At 40.8% G+C, this 22,806-nt stretch overlaps 7 protein-coding genes and 1 non-coding gene across 12 annotated transcripts in view; 5 read left to right on the top strand and 3 right to left on the bottom strand.

Annotated features, from left to right (window-relative positions):
- sgsm1a (small G protein signaling modulator 1a) overlaps positions 1-3,395 on the top strand; it is a 29,903-nt gene extending 26,508 nt beyond the window's left edge. The window contains exons 24-25 of one of the 2 annotated variants that reach the window (XM_072387971.1): positions 411-578; positions 1,761-3,395. In XM_072387971.1, coding sequence (XP_072244072.1) covers positions 411-578; positions 1,761-1,849 — 257 coding nt within the window. In that variant the 3' untranslated portion in view covers positions 1,850-3,395. The remainder of the gene's footprint in view (positions 1-410; positions 579-1,760) is intronic. The other variant, XM_072387972.1, reaches the window with a different exon arrangement.
- Positions 3,396-4,037: 642 nt separating this feature from the next.
- trnak-uuu (transfer RNA lysine (anticodon UUU)) lies at positions 4,038-4,110 on the bottom strand. The gene has a single exon. It is a non-coding gene; the product is annotated as a tRNA-Lys (tRNA).
- An 89-nt stretch (positions 4,111-4,199) lies between these two features.
- On the top strand, positions 4,200-6,519 carry gatc (glutamyl-tRNA amidotransferase subunit C). Its single transcript, XM_072386976.1, has 5 exons — positions 4,200-4,775; positions 4,864-4,914; positions 5,591-5,760; positions 5,839-5,942; positions 6,059-6,519. The coding sequence occupies exons 1-5, from the start codon at positions 4,572-4,574 to the stop codon at positions 6,118-6,120; spliced, it is 591 nt and encodes a 196-aa protein (XP_072243077.1). The 5' UTR covers positions 4,200-4,571; the 3' UTR covers positions 6,121-6,519.
- Positions 6,520-7,603: 1,084 nt separating this feature from the next.
- Positions 7,604-9,154, top strand: LOC140309906 (polyubiquitin-like). The gene is made up of 2 exons (XM_072387970.1): positions 7,604-7,661; positions 7,754-9,154. Exon 2 carries the CDS (start codon positions 7,766-7,768, stop codon positions 8,240-8,242), a length of 477 nt encoding a protein of 158 aa, XP_072244071.1. The 5' UTR covers positions 7,604-7,661; positions 7,754-7,765; the 3' UTR covers positions 8,243-9,154.
- Positions 9,080-17,112, bottom strand: pxmp2 (peroxisomal membrane protein 2). Of its 2 annotated transcripts, XR_011916408.1 has the most exons (6): positions 16,923-17,112; positions 16,398-16,520; positions 15,993-16,155; positions 14,995-15,114; positions 14,720-14,908; positions 9,080-9,444 (listed from the first exon to the last, which is right to left on the bottom strand). XR_011916408.1 is itself a non-coding variant. In XM_072387968.1 (5 exons), exons 1-5 carry the CDS (start codon positions 17,030-17,032, stop codon positions 14,840-14,842), a joined length of 585 nt encoding a protein of 194 aa, XP_072244069.1. In that variant the 5' UTR covers positions 17,033-17,112; the 3' UTR covers positions 14,372-14,839. The 2 variants fall into 2 exon arrangements, 1 of the variants encoding a protein (XP_072244069.1); XM_072387968.1 differs by lacking the exon at positions 9,080-9,444 and having other exon boundaries at positions 14,372-14,908.
- Positions 13,523-14,446, top strand: LOC140309905 (polyubiquitin-like). Its single transcript, XM_072387969.1, has 2 exons — positions 13,523-13,630; positions 13,724-14,446. Exon 2 carries the CDS (start codon positions 13,736-13,738, stop codon positions 14,210-14,212), a length of 477 nt encoding a protein of 158 aa, XP_072244070.1. The 5' UTR covers positions 13,523-13,630; positions 13,724-13,735; the 3' UTR covers positions 14,213-14,446.
- Positions 17,113-18,109: 997 nt separating the features above from the next.
- unga (uracil DNA glycosylase a) lies at positions 18,110-20,951 on the bottom strand. 2 transcript variants are annotated; one of them, XM_072387961.1, is made up of 7 exons: positions 20,681-20,951; positions 20,143-20,343; positions 19,954-20,049; positions 19,252-19,349; positions 18,983-19,071; positions 18,689-18,867; positions 18,110-18,515 (listed from the first exon to the last, which is right to left on the bottom strand). In XM_072387961.1, the coding sequence occupies exons 1-7, from the start codon at positions 20,777-20,779 to the stop codon at positions 18,375-18,377; spliced, it is 903 nt and encodes a 300-aa protein (XP_072244062.1). In that variant the 5' UTR covers positions 20,780-20,951; the 3' UTR covers positions 18,110-18,374. The 2 variants fall into 2 exon arrangements, with proteins under 2 accessions (XP_072244062.1, XP_072244061.1); XM_072387960.1 differs by lacking the exon at positions 20,681-20,951 and having other exon boundaries at positions 20,143-20,445.
- alkbh2 (alkB homolog 2, alpha-ketoglutarate dependent dioxygenase) lies at positions 20,292-22,800 on the top strand. Of its 2 annotated transcripts, none has more exons than XM_072387963.1 (4): positions 20,292-20,381; positions 21,294-21,617; positions 21,695-21,893; positions 21,964-22,800. In XM_072387963.1, exons 2-4 carry the CDS (start codon positions 21,353-21,355, stop codon positions 22,271-22,273), a joined length of 774 nt encoding a protein of 257 aa, XP_072244064.1. In that variant the 5' UTR covers positions 20,292-20,381; positions 21,294-21,352; the 3' UTR covers positions 22,274-22,800. The 2 variants fall into 2 exon arrangements, with proteins under 2 accessions (XP_072244064.1, XP_072244063.1); XM_072387962.1 differs by lacking the exon at positions 20,292-20,381 and adding an exon at positions 20,463-20,578.
- Positions 22,801-22,806: the final 6 nt, after the last annotated feature.

The following is a 22,806-nucleotide window of genomic DNA, read 5'->3' as shown; positions in this document are numbered from 1 at the left end:
ATCATCTATGGATGGCTCGTGTACATTTTGTGGGGATTTTACTACAAACTTTGTAGTTTTACCCATTTTGAAATAAGCCATGGGGCAGTGTCTTGCAGCAAAGTCTGCAACTATGTGGTCTCTCAGATAAGGGACACAATGACATTGAAAATGGTTGATGATCTGACAGTGGGACATTCCTGAGCCCTGAGCAGGACTGCAGCAAAGTCAGTTAGTGTTAAGATCTGGTAGCAAACCCAGGGTGAGTTGGCTGGAAAGCTTAAGAAAAGAAACGGAGTAACTGGGGATCTCTGGATGAAGGGTTAAACAAAAAAAACAGACCAAAATAAACACGTGACTGAGACCTGACTTGTAATAAACAAGTGCAGACACCAACAACCTCGCCAAGCTTCCGTTTCTTTGTGTTCCAGAGTTGGTGTACGATGACGTGTTTGCAGTCTGGGAAACCATCTGGGCGGCCAAGTATGTCTCCTCAAGTCACTTTGTCCTCTTCATAGCCCTGGCGCTGGTGGAAATGTACAGGGACATCATCCTGGAGAACAACATGGACTTCACAGATATCATTAAGTTCTTCAATGGTAAAACACAGCACCTTACAGGAGATGTTCACTTACACAGTGCTGCGCAGTAATATTTGTCACGAAAAGTGAAGACGCTTTGGAAAAGGAATCAACTTGAATTAATCAAGAATTTAAGAGAGAAGCCTCGTTGTATAGACATTATAGGATCCTGCATAAGTGCTAGACTCTTACTGAAGACTAAAAGCGATGGTACTCCTCAGTGACACTGGTTTAGTTGGGTTTTTTCTAAACTATCTCTTGTAGCTCCATTGGCCAATTAATCTGGATAAAGTTCTGTTGGAATTTACATGACGACTCAGTCTGACATTTTGTCCATGTTTGGTATGAAGTTATTATGCACAAGGTGTCATTATTGGTCCACACAGAAACTGATTTATTGCTTTCTAGATGTGCTTAACTGCATATTCTTCAAATGGATCCAAATAACATGTAGATTTAAGAGTTATCACTGCAGGACAGTCAACAACACACCTTACCGTGTCGGTATTTTTCTGGCAGTTTCTCTGTCAGCATTGATGATAACTTTTATTAGCTCAGTTGTTTTTTCAGACAGGGCAGCAGCCATCAATGAGCACAAGGGCCATTTTTTAATCTTAGAAAAAGTCTGAGATAATCTGTTGTAAATTAGAAAACTAAAACTATGTGGAGGCACAATACTAAATGGGCACATTACCACTGATTTTAATGCTTTGGAATCCAGCAAAAGTGGTTGTGAAATTACAGCGTGTTCAGTAAGCACTGCTGTAGCTTCAGTGGCGGCTGAAAAGCCTACTGAAAGCCTTCTCTTATCAGCGGGACATCATTTGGACCTGAGAATTTTGGTGCTCTTTGTATTTATTAACCCATTCCACCCAGAACAAAATCCCACCCAGCATCCTTCTTAAGAGGCTGCCAAAAGTGGCACATTGACTGAATCCTGCCTTTGTGGTGTTTTCATCTCTGCTGCGTAGGGGTTGTAGTTGAGAATTTTCAGGACGGATTCTGTAACAATGGTATCAGTGTACCATTTGCTCTCCGTGCTCTCTCAGTTTTAATCAGGCTGAAGGGAGACGTCAGGAGTATTTCGATATCTCTCTCTGGCCTTGTGATGAGGACAAGAATAATTATTGTATTTCCATTTCCTTTAACTCTTTCCATGGTTAAAACCTGAATTAAACCTGACTGTCTCTTGCCTTTCAGAAATGGCCGAGCGCCACAACATCAAGCAGATTTTGACCGTGGCCAGAGATCTGGTGTGCAAGGTGCAGATGCTGATCGAGAACAAGTGAATGTGCTGTTTGCCCTGTTTTCCTTCTAAGTAAAGCGTGAATGGCTGTAGCAGCACAAGACTGAAATACACACGACCCCCCACACACACACACACACACTACAGAAAGCCTTCACAATCACAGTTTGCTGCTATGAGCCTTATTGACTGTATCCTCTGTGTTATTTGTTCTGTCAGCAGGTATATCGGAATATCAAGCTTAGTATTTGTTGTATGCTTAAGTGAAACGCTTGATTTCTTAATGATTTTCTTAAAAATCCCTCAAGTGTCAATGTTAATCAGAGTGCACTTTGAGACATTTCAAGCCAAAAACCCCAAATCTGAATTCAGCCAGAGACTATATTTATGGGATAGTAGTTTATATGAATTATTTTGATAGCCAACAAGTTTAAGAAAATAAATATATCAATAAGTTATCCCTTAATGAATGTCTGCAGATTTTTTTTTATATTGTTTACTTACTAAAAAATCTAATTAATTTTCACACACTACTTCAGAGAGACTGGCTGGTAGCCTGATATGTAACCCAAACTGTTCTGTTGAGCATGCAAATTTCAGAATAATTTAGCTTTTAGCACCATTTCATTAATTTGTTTTCAACTGTTTTCAATTGTTGTCAATTGTTTTCAATGTTATTGAACTGACTTGTCTGCCAATTGTCTAATTATGTATGAATTGTTGTGTCCTTAGAGGAAATATTTGTTCGAATAATGAATACGTCATATTTGTTTATCATAACCTAATATTTGAGTGGTTAATGGATATATATACATATATATATACATATATATGTATATATATATAAACAAGCTTATTTTGATAATCCTTGTGAGCTGTTTTGCATTATCCAGTGAACCTCTGTATATTTTGTAAATTGTGGGGTTTATTCACTTTAATTATTGCATTTTCTTGTATTGTCTGGTGGCTGCTTGCTAAATCGTTGATTGCTGATTCATCATTATAAATGATGATCGAATGGGCAGATCAGATGAGGCACTTGTAACATTTGGGGTGACCAAATGAGACATTCTTCAGATTCTTTGGTACAACGGTGGCTTAAACCGAGAGATGGAAAAGGAAAGGTACAGTAAGACACGTTTTTCAGAGAGAACTGCTAATGATCTGATGTTGTGAGGTGAACTGTTTTAATGTTTTGGCAGATTCTGGTCAGGCTTTCACCCTTGGTCCAAGTTACAGACACTTGTGCCGGTCATTCATAGCCTAAAACTCCAGTCAGTTGTTCGAGTGTTGTTTCACGAATATGGCATTCAAACATAAGTGTTTCTTTGTGAATGGTAACTGCTGTCATAAAGCCTATTTTTAATTTATTGTAACCTGTATATGCCAAAGTATTTATGTATTTATTAATTTGTTTATTTATTTATTTATTAATTATTTTTCTCATTCGGATGCTGCTTTGTTTGTAAAGCTGCTATTTTTATTTTGTGGCCAACTCTAAATGTGTGCTTTAAAATGACCAGATTATATACTCGTAGTTCATATATCTATATATTGAATGGTATATGTTCTTGTTATGAAAAATAAAAATGGAATCAATATTTTTCCAAAACATAGCGTAACGTGCATTTTACTACTTTTAGTCAAACTAAAGAATGAGGAGTAAACCATAAATGTAGAGGGTTGGTAAACATAAGCTTGTACATTAACTTGCAAAAGAAAACTAGTTTTCATTTCTGCGCTTGTCTGGGCTTTTCTTTTCTTTTTTCCTTTCTCTTAATTCATATTAATTAATTATATTTATTAATATAATACTATATTTTTGTGTCTGCAATACATTTGGTATGGATATTTATGTTATGATTCACTTGGATAACTTTGCTCACACACTTACTTATTTCATGTGGTTAGCACTACCAAGTGAAAAAGGTCATTTGTAATATAGATTATAGTATTATTATTATTGTACATTTTATTTCACAGTATTTGAGTGATTGTTAAGCAGTCTGACAGCAGCAGGAAGGAAGGACCTATCATATCTCCCCTTCACACACTTAGGGTGTCGCTGCAGGAGCTGCTTAGTTCACTGATGGTGTCTTGCATGGGGTGGGAGAAATACGTTAGTTTGACACAATATATAATGGAAGAAGTATGAGAAATTAGATTCTTCTTAACAGAGTTAGATTTGACTGGAAATAAGCAAGAATTTTCATCTTTAAAAAAAAAAACATCGCCCGAACAGGGACTTGAACCCTGGACCCTCAGATTAAAAGTCTGATGCTCTACCGACTGAGCTATCCGGGCAGTCGAGGCTGTGATGTATCTTTGATCGTATTCTCCGTGAGAATAGGATATAGGATAGGAAAAAATATGTATCAGAAGATTTGTGTCGACGTTGTGCTACATTTCGTCTTAAGCTATTTTACACGTTGTTTACACGCATGTGTCAACGGCTGCGGTCGTGTTATGTAACATGTCAAAAAGATGACAACAGAGCTCAAAATTCAAGACACTCTCCCCGTATTTTATCAATAAAGGCACAACTATAGTGAGTGTTGTGACATTTTAACAAACGAGGAAGTAAATGGAGTCCTCCAGCCTCTCGATTCCTCTCGGCCCGCCTCCTCCAACTCCTCCTCCTTCAGTACGTTTAGCTGCTAAATCCAGGGGAAGCTAGTTTAGCTAAGAGCTGACCTTTCTGGTCAAAAGACGGAAAGCTTGTGATTTTTTTATGCAACAAAGCTGGCTAGTTAAACGTGTCAAAGATGTCTGCGTTTTGTCTCTCTGTCTCCCGCACGCGCCGTGGCGGGCCACTGAGAATGATACGGTCTTCATTAGATTTGTTGACAAACGACATATGCTCGGTAACAAACGTGGGGAACCGTCATCGCAGAGGTAGCATTAGCTGCCTGCAAAGGCACACCTCTAATGTAACTTGTGCGTTCAGCTCTCAGCCACATAATCCTAAGGTGAGATAAATGTCTATCCGTGTGCAACATGTCAGCAGCCAGTACACATCAGTAACATATCAAACTGGCTATATATTCTTTTCGACAGGTCCCAAAGTTTGCAACATGGGAACCAGTACCAGAGGACCAGCTTCCTCCGGTAATGTCCTCACAACTGGGTGGATGGAAACAAAATACAGTACTCAAGTGATGAGTTAAAGTCTTGAAATCAGTGTTATTTGTTGGATAACTGCTTCAAGCATCACCCAACGGGACTAAAGATATTGAACTTGCTTGTTGTAATACGATCCTGGTCACATATAGATGTAAGTTTAATTATAAAGTTTATCCGTTGCTTTAACAATCTGACACCAGAATCAGATCTGCTATATGATGTGTTTTTAGTAACAAATCATTTGTTTCCTTGGTGAGCTGTGAGGAATTTTAGAAAATCGTTCACCCTTTACCAATTATGAGGTTTTGTGTGAGGACATAGTAGTAATAATGAATAGTCTGATCCTTACAAAGTCTAACAATGAGGTGAACACAAACTCAGATGGTCGTCATTACAGCTAAACCGCAGAAGCTGTGCGTTTAAAAACAAAACTCACCCCATGATTCTGCAGCTTGTTCCTTTAGCTGCCGGACAGACGGACTCACATTTGAAATACTTTGCTATTCATAGTATTTGATCTTTTCTTGGCAATAAATAGAAAAAAATAAAACATTTTTTACACATATATCACATTTACTTTTGATTTGTTGTCAAATTCCAAGCGATAAAGGGGGAAGCTGTCACTCATGCATTTATAAACGACACACCTTTGACCTCACAGCCCACTAAAATCCCAGCTGACCTGGTGGACAAGCTGGAGCGACTGGCCTTGGTTGATTTCCGCACTAAGCAGGGACTGGACTGTTTGGAGAAGGCCATACGGTTTGCGGACCAGCTTCACGTTGTTGACACGTCGGGGGTTGAACCGATGGATTCGGTTCTGGAGGACAGGTACTCTGCAGATGGTGGTTATAACAAATTGACCCTATAAGAAATGAATAGTATAAAGCTTTTTGTTTATCTGTTCAGGGCTCTGTACCTGAGGAACGACACAGCGATGGAAGGCGGTTGTGCTGAGGAGCTGCTTCAGCTCTCAAAAAACACGATTGAAGAGTATTTTGTTGCGCCGCCAGGTAAAGAAACACCCGAGTGGGATCTTTGTCTATGTAATAAATGAATGAATGAAAGATTTTAGTGCACGTTGTTTTGATTTGTAGAGTCATTGCTAACACCTCTTCTCTTTCCACAGGAAATATTCCTCTACCTAAAAGGGAAGAGAGGACTGCAATACTGAAGCACTCTGAGTTTTGATGTTTTGGACTGTGTAATTATTATTTATTGATGTGTTTTTGCATTAGAAGAGTGTAAATGTCTATTATAATCTACAGTATGTATCAAATGCGTCAGCTGGGACTTTGGACTGTATTGTTCAGGGTTCAGCAATAGAAACCATCAATAGCCTCTGTCCTTTATCGAGTTTCATTTGCGTTTCAGCATCAGTTCCACAAAAGTGAGTCAGCACTGTGTTGATAACTTGTATGAGGTGTCAGGATGATGGAAGTACAATGTTCAGACATGTATCTCCACTAATATTCTGTCGCACTTTAACTCCATTTCCTCTGTTACTTTTGCTGAATACATGAGGTGTGCATTTCTACTACAGGGATCCTCTAAAGTTCCCAGATGTTCTCACTCTCTGAAATAAAGATGAGAAAAAAGGAACTAATTTGCGTACTTTTGAGTTTTTCTTGTTTGCTCTCATAAATCACCTCTCGACCCTGACATTTAGTCTCTGTAGGTGCTACACCAACGTAAAGATTTAACATGAGCTGCAACAGTCACATGCAGCTCAAAAAGATTTCAGCCATGAGGGAAACTGTAACAGAGACCACGTGTTTTTATGGTTTGAACCACTTTTTGGTTGATGACAGCTCTGTACTTGGGTTGGATTTTATATGTAGGTGTGTATGTAGAGTATGTTGATACATCACATGACATCACAGCTGGATTACAGTGTGTTGTTTAAATCAGAATCCATGGCACGATCTAAAGACTACACCAGCTTAACCCGTGCAGCTGTAAGGAACTGCAGCAGTTTGGCTTTGAAGAATGGGTAAAAATCCCTTTTGGCAAACATACCCTAAGAGACTAACAGCTGTGAATGCTGCAAACGGTGGTTCCACAAAGTAGTTATTTTGCTTCTTTTTAAAAAAAATGTATTCTTTGTGTTTCTTTATTTCCTGTTTGCTTTGCAATTGCAAATATTTTGTGTGCTCTAGGTTGTTGGCGTGAAGTGTAAATCTAATTATAGATCCATTTTGATTCCAGCTTGTTAGGCAACAGAAAAACAGGAAAAACCCTGCCACTGTACACCTTTTCTCTCTTTGGGATGTTTTTATTACATGTTAACATCGAAAAACAGATATCGATAAGCTGCTCTTTCTTCTCTGTTTAGTCTCAGTGTAAAACAGAAGTTAGGCCACAGTACAGTTTAGTTTCTTGTTGTCCTGATATGAACTCCTATTATCGTGTGAGCAGCAAAAACAAACAAAGGAAAATCCCCTTTAGCTCAGCTGCTCCTCCACCCAACATGTCCGCATTTACCCGTTTGAGGGTATAATGTCATCAAAACTTCCAAAACATATCAGCTGAGTAACGTTGGGAGAATAGAAACCGAAAGCTACTGAGACAGAGGGGGAAAACGAATGTTAAGTGAAGGGGAGGGTGTTGCTGAGTTGAGGCGCTCTGCATATAAACTCTGCTCAGCTGGGACTGTCAGCACAGCTGTCACAGCATCTTTCTCACCGTCTTCCGAAGTTTTCCGAGAAGTTCTGTCGAAAAGTCATCGCAAGGTAAGATGCTCCCCTTTTATCACAGCTGCAATGAACTAAACCGACCGTGTACTGAAACTTTTTTTCGCTTCGTTATTTGAATTACTATTTAGACCACTCTCATCATGGATCTAACCCTCATTATGCTGGACGGGACGTCCCACCGCTTGAAGGTGCAACCACACGACACCGTCGGCTCTCTGAAAAAGTACATCGAAGACCAGCTGGGACACACCGCCCAGGGGCAGAAACTGGTGTTTGATAACGGGCGTAGGACACCTCTGGATGACGACTCGAGGCCATTGAGCTCCTACGGTTTACAGTCCGGCTCCCGGGTGTCCCTGCTGCTCACCCAGCCCGCCCGGCCCGCCCCCATCCAGGTGTTCCTCAAAAACGAAAAGGGAATTACGTCGACCTACGACATCAGACCCGACGAGACTGTGGCCGACTTCAAGACAGAGGTCCATAAAAGAGAGGGGGTCCCGGAGAGCCAGCAGAAGCTCATTCACAAGGGCAAGGAGATGAAGTCAGGGAGACTGGCGGACTACAACGTGAGGGAAATGAGCACCATTTACCTGACATTCCGCCTGAGAGGAGGCTGAGGACACCGTCATATGGTTAACCCTTAGATGCATGAGTGACAGGATCCTACTCTCTTCCAGAAGAGAAAATGACCCGTGTTAGAATCGATGTGTTTTTATGTCATTTTGGTTAAGAATAGTCATTTGTAATATATTTTGTATCAGTCATATTTAGTGAAGAAGTTGTCCATGGTGATGTTGCACCCTGTGTTTCTGAGTGCACTGCACAACTGCCGGATAACGTTTTCTTCCAGATTCTTTTGAATTTCTTCCCCTGGCTGCCTCCCCTGTGTAAGCTGTTTCATCTATTGCTTGGGGATACATGTGATGCATGGACTGATACTTCCAAGTTCTTGTATCACATTCTTCATGTATCACATGTTGTTGTGTACAATAATCTTTGGATGTGACACTTGTGATAGAGTCTGTTTGGTCCACACAGTAAATATTGCTGTCAGTCACAGTTGATCAGAATCAAATGTTCCCATGAAATTCCATGAATACGGGTCATTTTTGACCAACTTATTGAAGTTTGGAGTAGTAATACAGAAATTGGAATTTTGCAAAATTATAAACGGCACGATATAAATAACATGTTTTTTGAGTGATAGCTGGAATATGAAATGATAACAACTTTTTGTTACAAAGATATTGCAAGAAAACAACCTTACCGGGTCATTTTTTTTACCCACTTATGTATTTATGGTTAATGTGCATTCCTCTTTTTACTTCTTCCGTTTTTCTTTTCCTTTTTTAATTTATATGCACTTTTATGTCGGGCAAATTCCAAACATTCCTCAATGTGTAACTTTTCTCATTTCCTTTGTTATAGCATTACAGACCAATGAATACACACAATCAACAGAATACGTTTTATTGGAAACAAAGACATGTAACAGAACAACATCAATAAAGTCTATACTGAGAAATCTACATGTCTCCTCACATTTCCTGTCCCTTTCTGCAGCTCGATAGGTGGAGCTCTGTCTCATAAAAGATCACAAACAAATTATTTAACAGTGGGGGGGGGGGTTTCCTTCTTCACTAGTGGCATGATTCAGGTATGTTTAAGGGCCTTTCCCAGTTATGTAATTCAAGTGTTATTATCAAGAAAATCTGGCAGTGCTGTGTAAAGATACTTATATTCTGCTCTTTTTTTTTTCAAATACATTTTCAAAGTATTGTAGCAGCATGTTAAAATGGTTTAATCCTGTTAAACTCAGCTTCAAAAAAAAATTATCTGAAGAGCAACTTCGTGTAAAATTATGGGCTGTATCAGGACATAGGTTGTGTCTTCAGATACCAGAATCAGATCTGCTATATAACGTGTTTTTAGTAACAAATCATTTGTTTCTTTGGTGAGCTGTGGGGAATTTTAGAAAATCGTACACCCTTTACTAATTATGAGGTTTTGTGTGAGGACATAGTAGTAATAATAATGAATAGTCTGATCCTTACAAAGTCTAACAATAAGGCGAACACTAACTCAGATGGTCGTCATTACAGCTAAACCGCAGAAGCAGTGCATTTAAAAACAAAACGCACCCCATGATTCTGCAGCTTGTAGAACCACCTTTAGCAGCAATAACTTGACGTATTAATTTTCTAAATGACATCAGTGCCAAATCGTGGAGAATTGTTTTGCCCACTCTTCTTTACAACGTTGCTCCAGTTCACGGAGGTGCACCTCTCTTAAGGTCCCCCACCACAGCATTTGGGCGCTCACTGAACCATTACAACACTGATTATCTGCTGTACTTTGGATTATTGCCCTGTTCCTTTAGCTGCCGGACAGACGGACTCACATTTGAAATACTATGAATTACTCTGGTATTCATAGGAGTTTGTTGTTGACACAATGACTGCAAGGTGCCCAGGTCCTATGGCTGTAACACAAGCCCATATCATCACCCCTCCACCACTGTACTTGTCAGTTTGTATGAGGTGTTTGTGTAATAATGGACATTCTAACCAAGCAAACCATACTTGTTCAGTCTTTTTCTTATGGGGCTGTCATGATTATCAACATTGAACATACCACCTTATGTTTGTAGAGTCTGGGATGTATTTTTGGAGTTTTTCGCAGTTTGTCAGAGCGCCACACCGCCTGACTTTGGGTTAAACTTGCAAGGATTTTCACTCCTGAAAAGACTGGCAGCTGTCTTGAAGGCTTTGGAATGATTGGCTCCAAATTATGTGAAAGTGACTTTATAGCGCTTCCCAATGCTGGTGTCTTTCCTCCTTGGCATTGTGTTAGCTCACACCTGAATGCTCCAGACCAACAAACTGCTAAACTTCCTGCTTTTATAGAGGGGCTCACACCTGCTGATGATCAATCAGTCAATTGCATCTAACTAGCTTAACCCATGAAAGCGGTATGTTTTGCGCACATCCTTTCTGCATTTTGGCTCAGTTTTGTTCAATAAAGAATTTGTTGTGATGTCTCATGTACTGTTGGTTTTCTGAGGTCCTGTTCATCTCATTTTGAGACCCGGTAAAGACCAGATAAACCCCCTGATCAATTAAAAACATTAGCATTGCACGAGGGTGTACTTTCTTTTCTCTCAAACCAGTTTCAAAGGTTCAGAAAGAAGCAAAAAGAAGAATTTTGGTACGAAATACACCAGATTGAGGTTCAGTAAAGAGCACGTTTTCTTTTCCATTTGACCGTGACTCTCCATATTTTTCTTGGCAATAAATAGAGAAAAATAAAACATTGTTTTTTACACATATGTGACATTTACTTTTGATTTGTTGTCAAATTCCAAGCGATAAAGCGGGAAGCTGTCACTCATGCATTTATAAACGACACACCTTTGACCTCACAGCCCACTAAAATCCCAGCTGACCTGGTGGACAAGCTGGAGCGACTGGCCTTGGTTGATTTATGCACTAAGCAGGGACTGGACTGTTTGGAGAAGGCCATACGGTTTGCGGACCGGCTTCACGTTGTTGACACGTCGGGGGTTGAACCGATGGATTCGGTTCTGGAGGACAGGTACTCTGCAGATGGTGATTATAACAAATTGACTTAATAAGAAATGAATAGGACTGTGTAATTATTATTTATTGATGTGTTTTTGCATTAGAAGAGTGTAAATGTCTATTATAATCTACAGTATGTATCAAATGCGTCAGCTGGGACTTTGGACTGTATTGTTCAGGGTTCAGCAATAGAAACCATCAAAAGCCTCTGTCCTTTATGGAGTTTCAGTTTCATTTGCGTTTCAGCATCAGTTCCACAAAAGTGAGTCAGCACTGTGTTGATAACTTGTATGAGGTGTCAGGATGATGGAAGTACAATGTTCAGACATCTATCTCCACTAATATTCTGTCGTACTTTAACTCCATTTCCTCTGTTACTTTTGCTGAATACATGAGGTGTGCATTTCTACTACAGGGATCCTCTAAAGTTCCCAGATGTTCTCACTCTCTGAAATAAAGGTGAGAAAAAAGGAACTAATTTGCGTACTTTTGAGTTTTTCTTGTTTGCTCTCATAAATCACCTCTCGACCCTGACATTTAGTCTTTGTAGGTGCTACACCAACGTAAAGATTTAACATGAGCTGCAACAGTCACATGCAGCTCATAAAGATTTCAGCCATGAGGGAAACTGTAACAGAGACCATGTGTTTTTATGGTTTGAACTACTTTTTGGTTGATGACAGCTCTGTACTTGGGTAGGATTTTATATGTAGGTGTGTATGTAGAGTATGTTGATACATCACATGACACCACAGCTGGATTACAGTGTGTATTTAAAATCAGCCCATATTTGAAAATGTGTGTCAATTGTTCAGACTTTGAAGTTCATCCAGCAAATATCTTACACTAGAAATAAAAGAAGAAAGTTAAATAAGGTCCACCTGTGTGCAATCTACCTGTCACACCTTCCCAGCATATGTACACCTGTTCTGAAAGGCCCCAGAGTCTGCACCACTAATCAAGAGTCTTCATCAAGCAAGTAGCACCATGAACGCCGAGGAGCTCTCCAAACAGGTCAGGGACAAAGTCATAGAGTCCAAATCTGCATCTGGTTGTGAAAGATTATCCGAAACTTTGAACCGAGCACCATTGAATCTATCATGACAAAATTAAAAAATATAGCCCTACATCAAACCTGCCAAGTTATAACTGTCCACCAAAAATCACAGATCAGGCAAAGATTCTGGATGTCATTAATCAGAAAGGAAACAAGGAGACCAAAGTTAACCCTGAAGGAGCTGGAGAGCTCCACAGAGGACTCCATAGGACCACTATAAGCTGCACATTACACAGAGCTTACAGAAGGGTGGCTAGAAAGAGCCATCCATTGCTTAGAGAAAAGTTCACCTGAAGGCATGTGGGAGACACACATCAAACACACAATATGGAAGGAGGTCTTCTGCTCAGATAAGACTAAAACTGAACATTTTGAACATCAAATAATCATTCCGTGTGGTGCAAACCTAACACCTCCCATCAACCCAAGAACACCACCCCTACAGAGAAGCTAGGGGGTGGCATCATGGGATGGACCTTAAACACACCACTAAAGCTTTCAGGGGAATAGTTCAACTGAGTTGTACCAACTTGATCCAGCTGAGAATCTGCAGTAGACTGATCTAAAGACTACACCAGCTTAACCCGTGCAGCTGGGAGGAGCTGGAGCAGTTTGGCTTTGAAGAATGGGTAAAAATCCCTTTTGGCAAACATACCCTAAGAGACTAACAGCTGTGAATGCTGCAAACGGTGGTTCCACAAAGTAGTTATTTTGCTTCTTTTTTTAAAAATTTTATTCTTTGTGTTTCTTTATTTCCTGTTTGCTTTGCAATTGCAAATATTTTGTGTGCTCCAGGTTGTTGGCGTGAAGTGTAAATCTAATTATAGATCCATTTTGATTCCAGCTTGTGAGGCAACAGAAAAACAGGAAAAACCCTGCCACTGTCCACCTTTTCTCTCTTTGTGATGTTTTTATTACATGTTAACATCTAAAACAGATATCGATAAGCTGCTCTTTCTTCTCTGTTTAGTCTCAGTGTAAAACAGAAGTTAGGCCACAGTACAGTTTAGTTTCTTGTTGTCCTGATATGAACTCCTATTATCGTGTGAGCAGCAAAAACAAACAAGAAAAATCCCCTTTAGCTCAGCTGCTCTTCCACCCAACCTGTCCGCATTTACCTGTTTGAGGGTATAATGTCATCAAATCTTACCAAACATATCAGCTGAGTAACGTTGGGAGAATAGAAACCGAAAGCTACTGAGACAGAGGGGGAAAACGAATGTTAAGTGAAGGGGAGGGTGTTGCTGAGTTGAGGCGCTCTGCATATAAACTCTGCTCAGCTGGGACTGTCAGCACAGCTGAGCACAGCATCTTTCTCACCGTCTTCCGAAGTTTTCCGAGAAGTTCTGTCGAAAAGTCATCGCAAGGTAAGATGGAGCATCTTTTATCACAGCTGCAATGAACTAAACCGACCGTGTACTGAAACTTTTTTTCGCTTCGTTATTTGAATTACTATTTAGACCACTCTCATCATGGATCTAACCCTCATTATGCTGGACGGGACGTCCCACCGCTTGAAGGTGCAACCACACGACACCGTCGGCTCTCTGAAAAAGTACATCGAGGACCAGCTGGGACACACCGCCCAGGGGCAGAAACTGGTGTTTGATAACGGGCGTAGGACACCTCTGGATGACGACTCGAGGCCATTGAGCTCCTACGGTTTACAGTCCGGCTCCCGGGTGTCCCTGCTGTTCACCCAGCCCGCCCGGCCCGCCACCATCCAGGTGTTCCTCAAAAATGAAAAGGGAAATACGTCGACCTACGACATCAGACCCGACGAGACTGTGGCCGACTTCAAGACAAAGGTCCATAAAAGAGAGGGGGTCCCGGAGAGCCAGCAGAGGCTCATTCACGAGGGCAAGGAGATGATGTCAGGGAGACTGGCGGACTACAACGTGAGGGAACTGAGCACCATTTACCTGACATTCCGCCTGAGAGGAGGCTGAGGACACCGTCGGGTTAATGTGCATTCATCTTTTTAACTCTTTCGTTTTTCTTTTTTAATTTATTAGCACTTTTATGTCGGGCAAATTCGAAACATTCCTCAATGTGTAACTTTTCTCATTCCCTTTGTTATAGCATTACAGACCAATGAATACACACAATCAACAGAATACGTTTTATTGGAAACAAAGACATGTAACAGAACAACATCAATAAAGTCTATACTGAGAAATCTACATGTCTCCTCACATTTCCTGTCCCTTTCTGCAGCTCGATAGGTGGAGCTCTGTCTCATAAAATATCACAAACAAATGATATAACAGTGTGGGGGGGGGGGTTCCTTCTTCACTAGTGGCATGATTCAGGTATGTTTAAGGGCCTTTCCCAGTTATGTAATTCAAGTGTTATTATCAAGAAAATCTGGCAGTGCTGTGTAAAGATATTTATATTCTGCTCTTTTTTTATTGTATTGTAGTAGCGTGTTAAAATGGCTTAATCCTGTTAAACACAGCAGTAAAAAAAGTTAATCTGAAGAGCAACTCCATGTGAAATTATGGGCCGTATCAGGACACAGGTTGTGTCTTCTCAGTCCTCTGAGAATGCCGTCTGTGAAGACATCTCTGAAAGCATCATTTCCTCACAGATGCAAGATAGGCATACCAAAATAGGGCAATCACGTTGGCAAACAGCACTCGAAACTGAAAGCAGAAAAACAACACAGGGGTGTCAGGGCAGTGTGCGACTCATCGTTGGTTTGATGACAGGATGTCAGTGAAGGGCGCACCTGGACAGGCACAAAGTTGATGTTTATGAACTGGAAGGGGGTCCAGACTTTCCAGTTCATCTTCAGAGCTGTCCAGTAACTTCTTCTCATCTTCTTCTCAAAATCCTCCCACCCTTTAGCCTGAGAAAAGGAAGTTTTAACTGATTACATTACATTCATCATGCACTTTATGAATTAAAATGTCTATGTCGCATTTCATTTAAAATTCAACACAAAAAGATGTGGCACTAACTGAATAATTATGGCTAAAATGGCGCTTGAGATATGTCAGTTTACTGGCATGAAGGGGTGATGTTTATGCATTTAAATATATTTATTTTGGTCATTCATGCACAGTGAATGAGATCAATAAACAGTGTTTGCTTGTAATCTTGTCGCACGGAGGGAGGGAGGGTGTTAAGAAAAAGAGCTGCGATCTGAAACCATTAATTCATTCATCGAAGCAAAATAATCAGCAACTATGTTCACAACTTATTAACTGGTTCTCTTACAAATAATAAAACTACAACAACTATTTTCAAACATGTTTCTCTACTTTTTGTTTGTAAAATAGAAAACATTTAGACCACATTTGACCCCAAAAGGTCAAAACAGGCAAATGTGGATTTAATTGCTGATTAATCAAAAGGAGAGACCTACAATAACAACGCTAGTTAAGATACTGCCAACAGAGAGCAAAGCTGCCATCTAGGGTAAAGGGTATGTGACAAAAAAGCTAAAACATGACACATATATTTATTTATCTACACTTTTCTTTGCTAACCAATTATTCCATAAAAATACATGATTAGTAAATAACCCTTGAGCTGTGTCTGGACAGTTAACTGGCACTGTATTGAACTAAAAAGTCAGGATATCACAGCCTCTGCAGTGGCAATTTGAAATGTTCTGTGAATAATTAATAAATAAATAGATCTATCTCCCTGAACTTTGAGTTTGTGGAATGGTTTCCTCCTTCGGTGAGAGGATTTGCGTGGACAGTTTCTGAGGAGACTCACCTCCAGGATGTTCATAACAAAGTAGAAAATGAGCAGAAAGCCAGGAGCAAATATAAATCTATCCAGTAGCAGTCGTTTGACTACACAGAGCGAGTCTGTGGTGGGGATCCATGCCTCCATCAGCTGGTAGAAGAAGTGACTCACAGGTCCTGTGATAAACAACCTGCAGTAGGCAACGAAGTAAAACATGACCAACACGTGCAGAAATACATGAATTTGTTGCCAGCAGCTCACACGAGAGAGCAAGTTTAAGTTTAGGACAAAAATATTAAAGCAAGACGTTCTTTCTGCAGGTACTTAAAAATCACCGTTGCTCCAGTTTGACAACAACACAACCTTACAACCATTTCCCTGCAGCATTAAAAGCATCTGAAGGCTCAGCTGTTTTCTTGTGTTAAATCTCACCCGTAAACAGCATATCGCGTAGCTCCAGCAACATCGATCTCATTGACCTGGGCTTCACTTTTGGCCTTTTTTCTCGCCTCCAAAATCTGAGACAGCAGATTTCCTAAAGCCGAAAGGATGCCACTGACAGTTTGAAGAAAACACACACAGACACAAAAAAAAACACCGACTCAGAAACCGGTCCTTTCTCATTAAGGTTCTGTAAATAAAAATATTAAAATCTTAAAGTCTGGATTTTCCAGGGGAGGTTCTCCTGGTAGACGCTGATTGGTTGAAACCAGAGTGCTTTGACAAAAGGGCAGTGTGTGTGTGTGTGTGTGTGTGTTGTCAGAGCAAACAAAGTGGTCTGAAAGCAACAAAACAAAAGAAGCATACATACAAACAGCTGGAGAATACCGTGGTGGTTACAGGGTGTTAAAAAAACTGTACAAACTTAACAGACACGGTCAAACAGAACAGAAAGCATGAACGTTTACTGTGCGACTGTCAGAAACACGATAGTAAAGGCACCTGACAGCCACTGACCTGGTCACAGATTTGGTGAGGATCGGGTATTTCTTCAGGAGGATCAGATACTGCTGCAGCACGCGGAAATGTAAAGGCGCATTCCGGACGGGCAGACTCTCCACGGGCATTGTCACTTTGTCAACAGTGCACACATTACACTCACTGCAAAACTAACACACAGGAGGTGAGACACGACAGTCTTCCTGCCGACGTCCGTGCGTCACTGGTGACGCCACGCCTTCAAGTTTACGTCAAAAAACGGAAGTTATACAGTATTTCATCTTCATACGCCGTTAATTTTCCTTGCTAAATGATCAATGTGGGAGGCAGTAAACTATGACAATCCAAACACAATATCCACAATGACATGCTGTTCGAGAAATATGAAGTTCAGACATTTTTGGCTATTTTCATTCAATTTGAGTTACCGTTGCATACATCGTGTTTTGTTTCAAGCAAAATGTTTCTATTTCTGACCACTTTTCCACACGATAAAGGTTTTAGAGGACCATGAGCTTGAAAATTACTTAAAAACACTTAAATCGTAAACAAAGATTACACCAATAACACTGTATGTAGTATGATGATGAAAAACAGATAAAAAGTCTGAACTGGTCAAGAAGAATCACCCCCCCCCCCCAAAAAAAAGAGAACATTGATAAAGAAACGTGACTTTCAGTGGTCCAATTCTACAATTACCCAAACTGCACGATGATTATCTCACAGATATGTGAGTTTGTATAGATTAGTTTTTATCTTTAACTCTATATCAACAAACTGGTAGAGAACATGCAGAATATTCAGATTTAAAGCCATTTCAGGCAAGAGCAACCTTTAAGAAAGAGTTTTCTTTGGGGATGTTGTTTTAAAGCAGCTTTGAGCGGTTTGGTTTATTTTTCTTCTTGTTAAACCTTCTCCAAGATGCTGACCAGAAACCAGAAACCCAGCAGCGATTTACATGAACACAATGTCGATTCAGCTTCAGGCCTTCAGCTTTTTTTTTTGTGATAAGGTTTTCAAATATGAATGGAATAATGATTTTCACTAAATTGAGGACAAATTTCATCGGTGGATATAAAACGCATTGAACACATAAGGGAATCGGAAATATCAAAAACTTCATATCCACTTTCTGGAACCTTTTTAAAATGAGACCCAAAACTTCATTGAAAAAGTAAACAAATGAAACTTTAATGTGCAAAAAGAAAAAAGAAAAGGTCAATAGTGTACACAAACATATTTACAACACTAAAACCAGCAAAACGCAGATAATACAGCCCAACAGTTAGTTTGAGAGAAGTGGCCGTACGAAACGGTACTGCAGAAACTACCAAAAGCAAGACTTCAGTAGAAAATAAAAATAATTTTAAAAAAAAGAAGAAGAAATGTTTACACAAAAACTGCTGAAACAGGGAGTAAGAAAGCTTATGGGTGGGTTTTGGTCTGTAGTTGATAAACACACGTCGGAATTTAAAGTGCCGTCCAGTCTACGGGAGACTTTCCAGATTTCTTTAGCAGCTCGTTGGCCTTTGAGAAATGCCTGCACCCAAAAAATCCTCGGTGAGCAGAGAGGGGAGAGGGATGCACAGCCTGCAGGACATGGTGGCGTTTCTATAATCGGACAGCAAGAAAACTTGAGATGAAAACAGAGCATTTGCATTCTCTTTACATTCCTCTAGCTTTTCTCCAAAGTAAGCAACACATTGGGGGCAATGCTGGGTTCAGTGTCATGCCCAACAACACTGAGGTGCAGACTGGGGACGTTGGCTCAGAAGTAGACGCACCCTGTTTATGGAAGCTCCTTTCTTCTGAGCGTATGAGCCCCACAGCATGAAGACGAGGCCCTCCTGGTTGTTGCTGAGCCAGTTCACCACAGCGTCAGTGAACGTCTCCCAGCCTTTGTCTTTGTGGGAGTTGGCCTGGTGCGCTCGGACAGTCAATACAGCATTGAGCAACAGCACGCCTGGTGAGCACGTTCAAAGATGGAGAGGACAGCAGGCATGTTTAATGACAGACAGCTCTGTTGTGTATAATCACTCATCTGACCGGATCTTTCAGAAAAACTTTTTTTTTTTTACCCTGTTTGGCCCATCCAGTCAGATCTCCATGACCAGGGTGCTGAAAACCTTCAATGTCAGTGGCCAGTTCTTTGTACATGTTCTCCAAACTGGAAACGAAAAAGCATCAAAGAGGTGAGGTCAAAGGACTGATTGAACAACAGCTGGAATCATTACCTCTCCCTCGAGTTCAAATCTCCACGTTGTTCATCTGTGTTTGAGAGTGTAGAAACTGTCAGGTGCATTTGTTTGTTCAATTTCCAACAACAAGAGTATGAAAGGCTTCAAACCTGGGGGGAGGAGGGACTGGTCTTTTAACGCTGAAGCATAGTCCATGGGCTTGATTGGGACCATGATACGGATCTTGTCCGAGAATCACCACCTTGACCTGAAATTAGAGACACGTTTAAGAACGTTTCACAGTCGTACACCTTGTAAAACGGAAGTGAAATACTTGGGTGTCAATAATTTGTGTTCAGTGTTTGTTGCATTATAATCTTCCATTAGTTGCTCAGGAATCATGCACAGCTGGGACACAGTGAATCAAGATGAAACTAGTTTAAATCTATTTTTTGTTTTGGAAAACCCATGCTGCACGAAGCATTGCTGTCAAGTTTCTATCCAGCAAAACAGATACACATAAAAAGTTCAAACTTGCCGTTGTCTAATATTTTATACCAAAACGTGTGTGGTACGTGTTTGACTGAGCTCAGAGTTTTTGATAAGAAATGCTCATATCAAGCAGAGGCTGTGTTTTTCAGGGCCCCACCCCTCTCTAAACTTCAGTTATCTGTTAATAAAAATAACTATTTCTGCCAACATTTTAACATGCAGTCTCTTCCCGGACTCAGATTACTGACTTGTACCAACGAACACGATTTAAGTTACACCACAACTCCTTGCAATACATGCAAAAGCCTGATCACAGAGGTAAATAGTTTCATATGTGGTCAGTCAGGGTTCAAAACTCTAATAATTGTTGTTCAACTTACATCTCGCATGTCACACATCTGCGTCCATGTGAACACATGTTCAGCAGGTGGGTACACAGTATGTCGCTTCCTCTCCTCGGAGACTAAATCCATCAGCTGTGGTAGAGATGTGAAATAGATATATATTTTTTTTAAACTGCTGAAGAACAACAGCGACAACGTGTGTAGTGTGACGCATCGTCCTCTCACCTTCTTAAAGTAAGGTTTTCCAAACTCAGTCGACAGCTCCTTCCTCCAGCTCTCCCCGAATCCCGTCGGCGTCTGTGCGGAAGCGAGTTTCTCCAGGGCTGCTCTCTTGTTGCGGGCGATCCTGTCAAGCTGCTCCGGGGACAGAGGAGCAGGAGCCGGGCTGCGGGACTCTGGTTCCACCGAAGCGAACTTCTGCTTCTTCTGAATGATTTTCGTGTATTGTGCAAAAAAGAGAGCTGGTGAGAAACGTGTCGCTTGGGTTGAAAGTGGCTTTAAAAACCGTCCACGGACCGATGCTAACATCGTCTTGTTTTGCTAGCAACAGGCGTCACGTGTGACAACATTCAGGAGCACAGTGGTGGCCGTGAACGCAGCTTGGATCACACTGCATGTATCGCGGGAAACGTAAAAAAATTAAACGCTACTACAGTGCATTGTAAGTGTTTTTCAACATAAATAACGTTATGTTTCAGGATTAGTAGCAAGACACGTATATATGGTAAAGTGGACATCTGTTTGAAGAAAGATAGACGCTCACCGGCTCCGTAGCATCCTCCGCGGTGTCTTTGACCTCTTCAGAGACTCGTTTTTTCGAGACTGGAGAGAAAAATGACTGAATGGTTTTCTGTCCAATCATTCTGCTAAAAAACACTTTGGCGACGGGATGCCGTAAGCTAACCAAGCCTGCTAATTACCTAAAATAAGTGCAAACCGTACTCGACTCCAGGGGAAATCTGCCCTGTCCGCGCGATAGTTAGGATATTTGGCGCCCAAACAAGGTGACGAAAGCAGTTATGTTAATGAGCTGAGTGGCGTTCAAGACAAACCACTGTCTGTTGCTGGTTCAGCAGCTGTCACGTAACTGGTTCGCATTTATGTATTTATTTATGTATACCGTATAGATTTTTACATGATTTTGAAGTATTTTCTTTTGTTTGCTCAGTTTCCTTGAGCTGAATTAACAGGTGTCCTGCGTCAGGTAATCACTGAGTCGCTTTTCAAAAAAAGAGTTTATAAGCCTCTTTTTATACAAATTGAGAATATTAACAGGTTACTGAACGCTTTCATAAGAATTCTACAAAATGTAACAAATTAATCTGAGTGTATGTTATTTAAAAAAGAAAAAAAAATCTCTCCTTCCATTTTCTTAGTCATTTCCGGGACTGAAACATTTACTTCATTGGACTGCCCCTAGTAGCAGCCAACTACAATGGAAAGACTTTTGCTTCGAGGACTGAATAAACGACCGTGCACCAGTGATGCCCTACGAAGAAGTCCAAGGAAGAAGGTGAAACTGGAGGAAGATGAGAGGACGAAGGAGGATGAGGATACAACCTTAGGAGAGTTCTCTCACCCTGTTCCTTGGCAAAAGATAGAGGCAGAAGGACTAGACTGTGATTATGCTTTACTATTCTCAAGAAAGGAGGCAGATGACCTATTTAAGCAGTTGGAGGAGGAGGTGGTGTACTCAACAGGTACAGCATCGGCCCTTCTGTACAGTTATGACCTGTAGTTGCAGTTGCTTGAATGATTTCCACGTTTTTCCTTCCAGGAGAAGAGTCAAAGGTCCAGGTGTTTGGAAAGGTGTACAATATACCAAGAAAACAGGCAACGTATGGAGATGAAGGTCTCAGATATACTTACTCTGGGGTGACACGTTCGGCCTGCCCATGGACGCCAGCCTTGGAATACATTCGAGATACAGTCACAAAAGTGACAGCCCAGACATTCAACTTTGTCTTGATCAACAGGTGAGAAGCAACTTAAACAGAGAGTAGAGGTAACAGTTTGAAATGCTCAAAGTGTTGGTCTCTCTACCAGGTACAAAGACGGGCAGGATCACATGGGTGAGCACCGTGACGATGAGAAGGAGCTGGATCCCTCCTGTCCCATCGCCTCCGTCTCTTTGGGAGCAGCACGGGACTTCATCTTCAGACACCGAGATACTCGGGGAAAACAGAGCCGCCGACAGATTGAACCTGTGAAGCTTGAGCTCGCTCACGGAAGCCTGCTTCTCATGAATGCGCCGACCAACACCTTCTGGTACCACAGCCTTCCTGTTCGTAAGAAAGTCATCACGCCCCGCATTAACCTCACTTTCAGACGCATAACGCTGGACAGCAAGAAATAAATACAAGCCAGGAAAGGGTGCAGATTATTGACTGTGATTTAAAAAAAAAAAAAAAAAAAGTGCACCCAAAATGAAAAGTGAAAAAAAAGACTGAAGATTTACTGAACTCTGGTTCAAACTAGCTAATATCAGTACATTCTGGGCCCCTTCATAGCAGCAGGCAATGTCACCAAAGACCAACAATAAAGCTGACGCAAATCCACATTACTGCTGACTCATTGGAGTGAGGACCACTAAGATCAAGTTCAGATCCCTGTGCTCTCTGGAGGGATCATGCAGTGGTTACCTCCCAGATTTTACTCCATCTATTGAACTATTGTTCTTCAACGAAGAAGAGTCCCCTACACCAGGGATTGTGGAGTAGAGTTAGCTCATCTGTATTTTGGCAACCCCATAAAATGATATTTTTCAACCCTTTTAAATTCATACATCTTACTAGATTCAGCATTTTGGTGAAATACGTTGCCATAAAGTGCCATAAATAGGCTTATTTAAAAAAAATTAAATGTTTTCAAAAGATGCAAATCGTCATC

The sequence above is a fragment of the Leuresthes tenuis genome, unplaced genomic scaffold (assembly GCF_036924035.1).
Source record: "Leuresthes tenuis unplaced genomic scaffold, fLeuTen1.0.hap1 SCAF_6, whole genome shotgun sequence".
NCBI classification, from domain to species: domain Eukaryota; kingdom Metazoa; phylum Chordata; class Actinopteri; order Atheriniformes; family Atherinopsidae; genus Leuresthes; species Leuresthes tenuis.
This window is presented reverse-complemented; position numbering and strand designations above follow the sequence as displayed.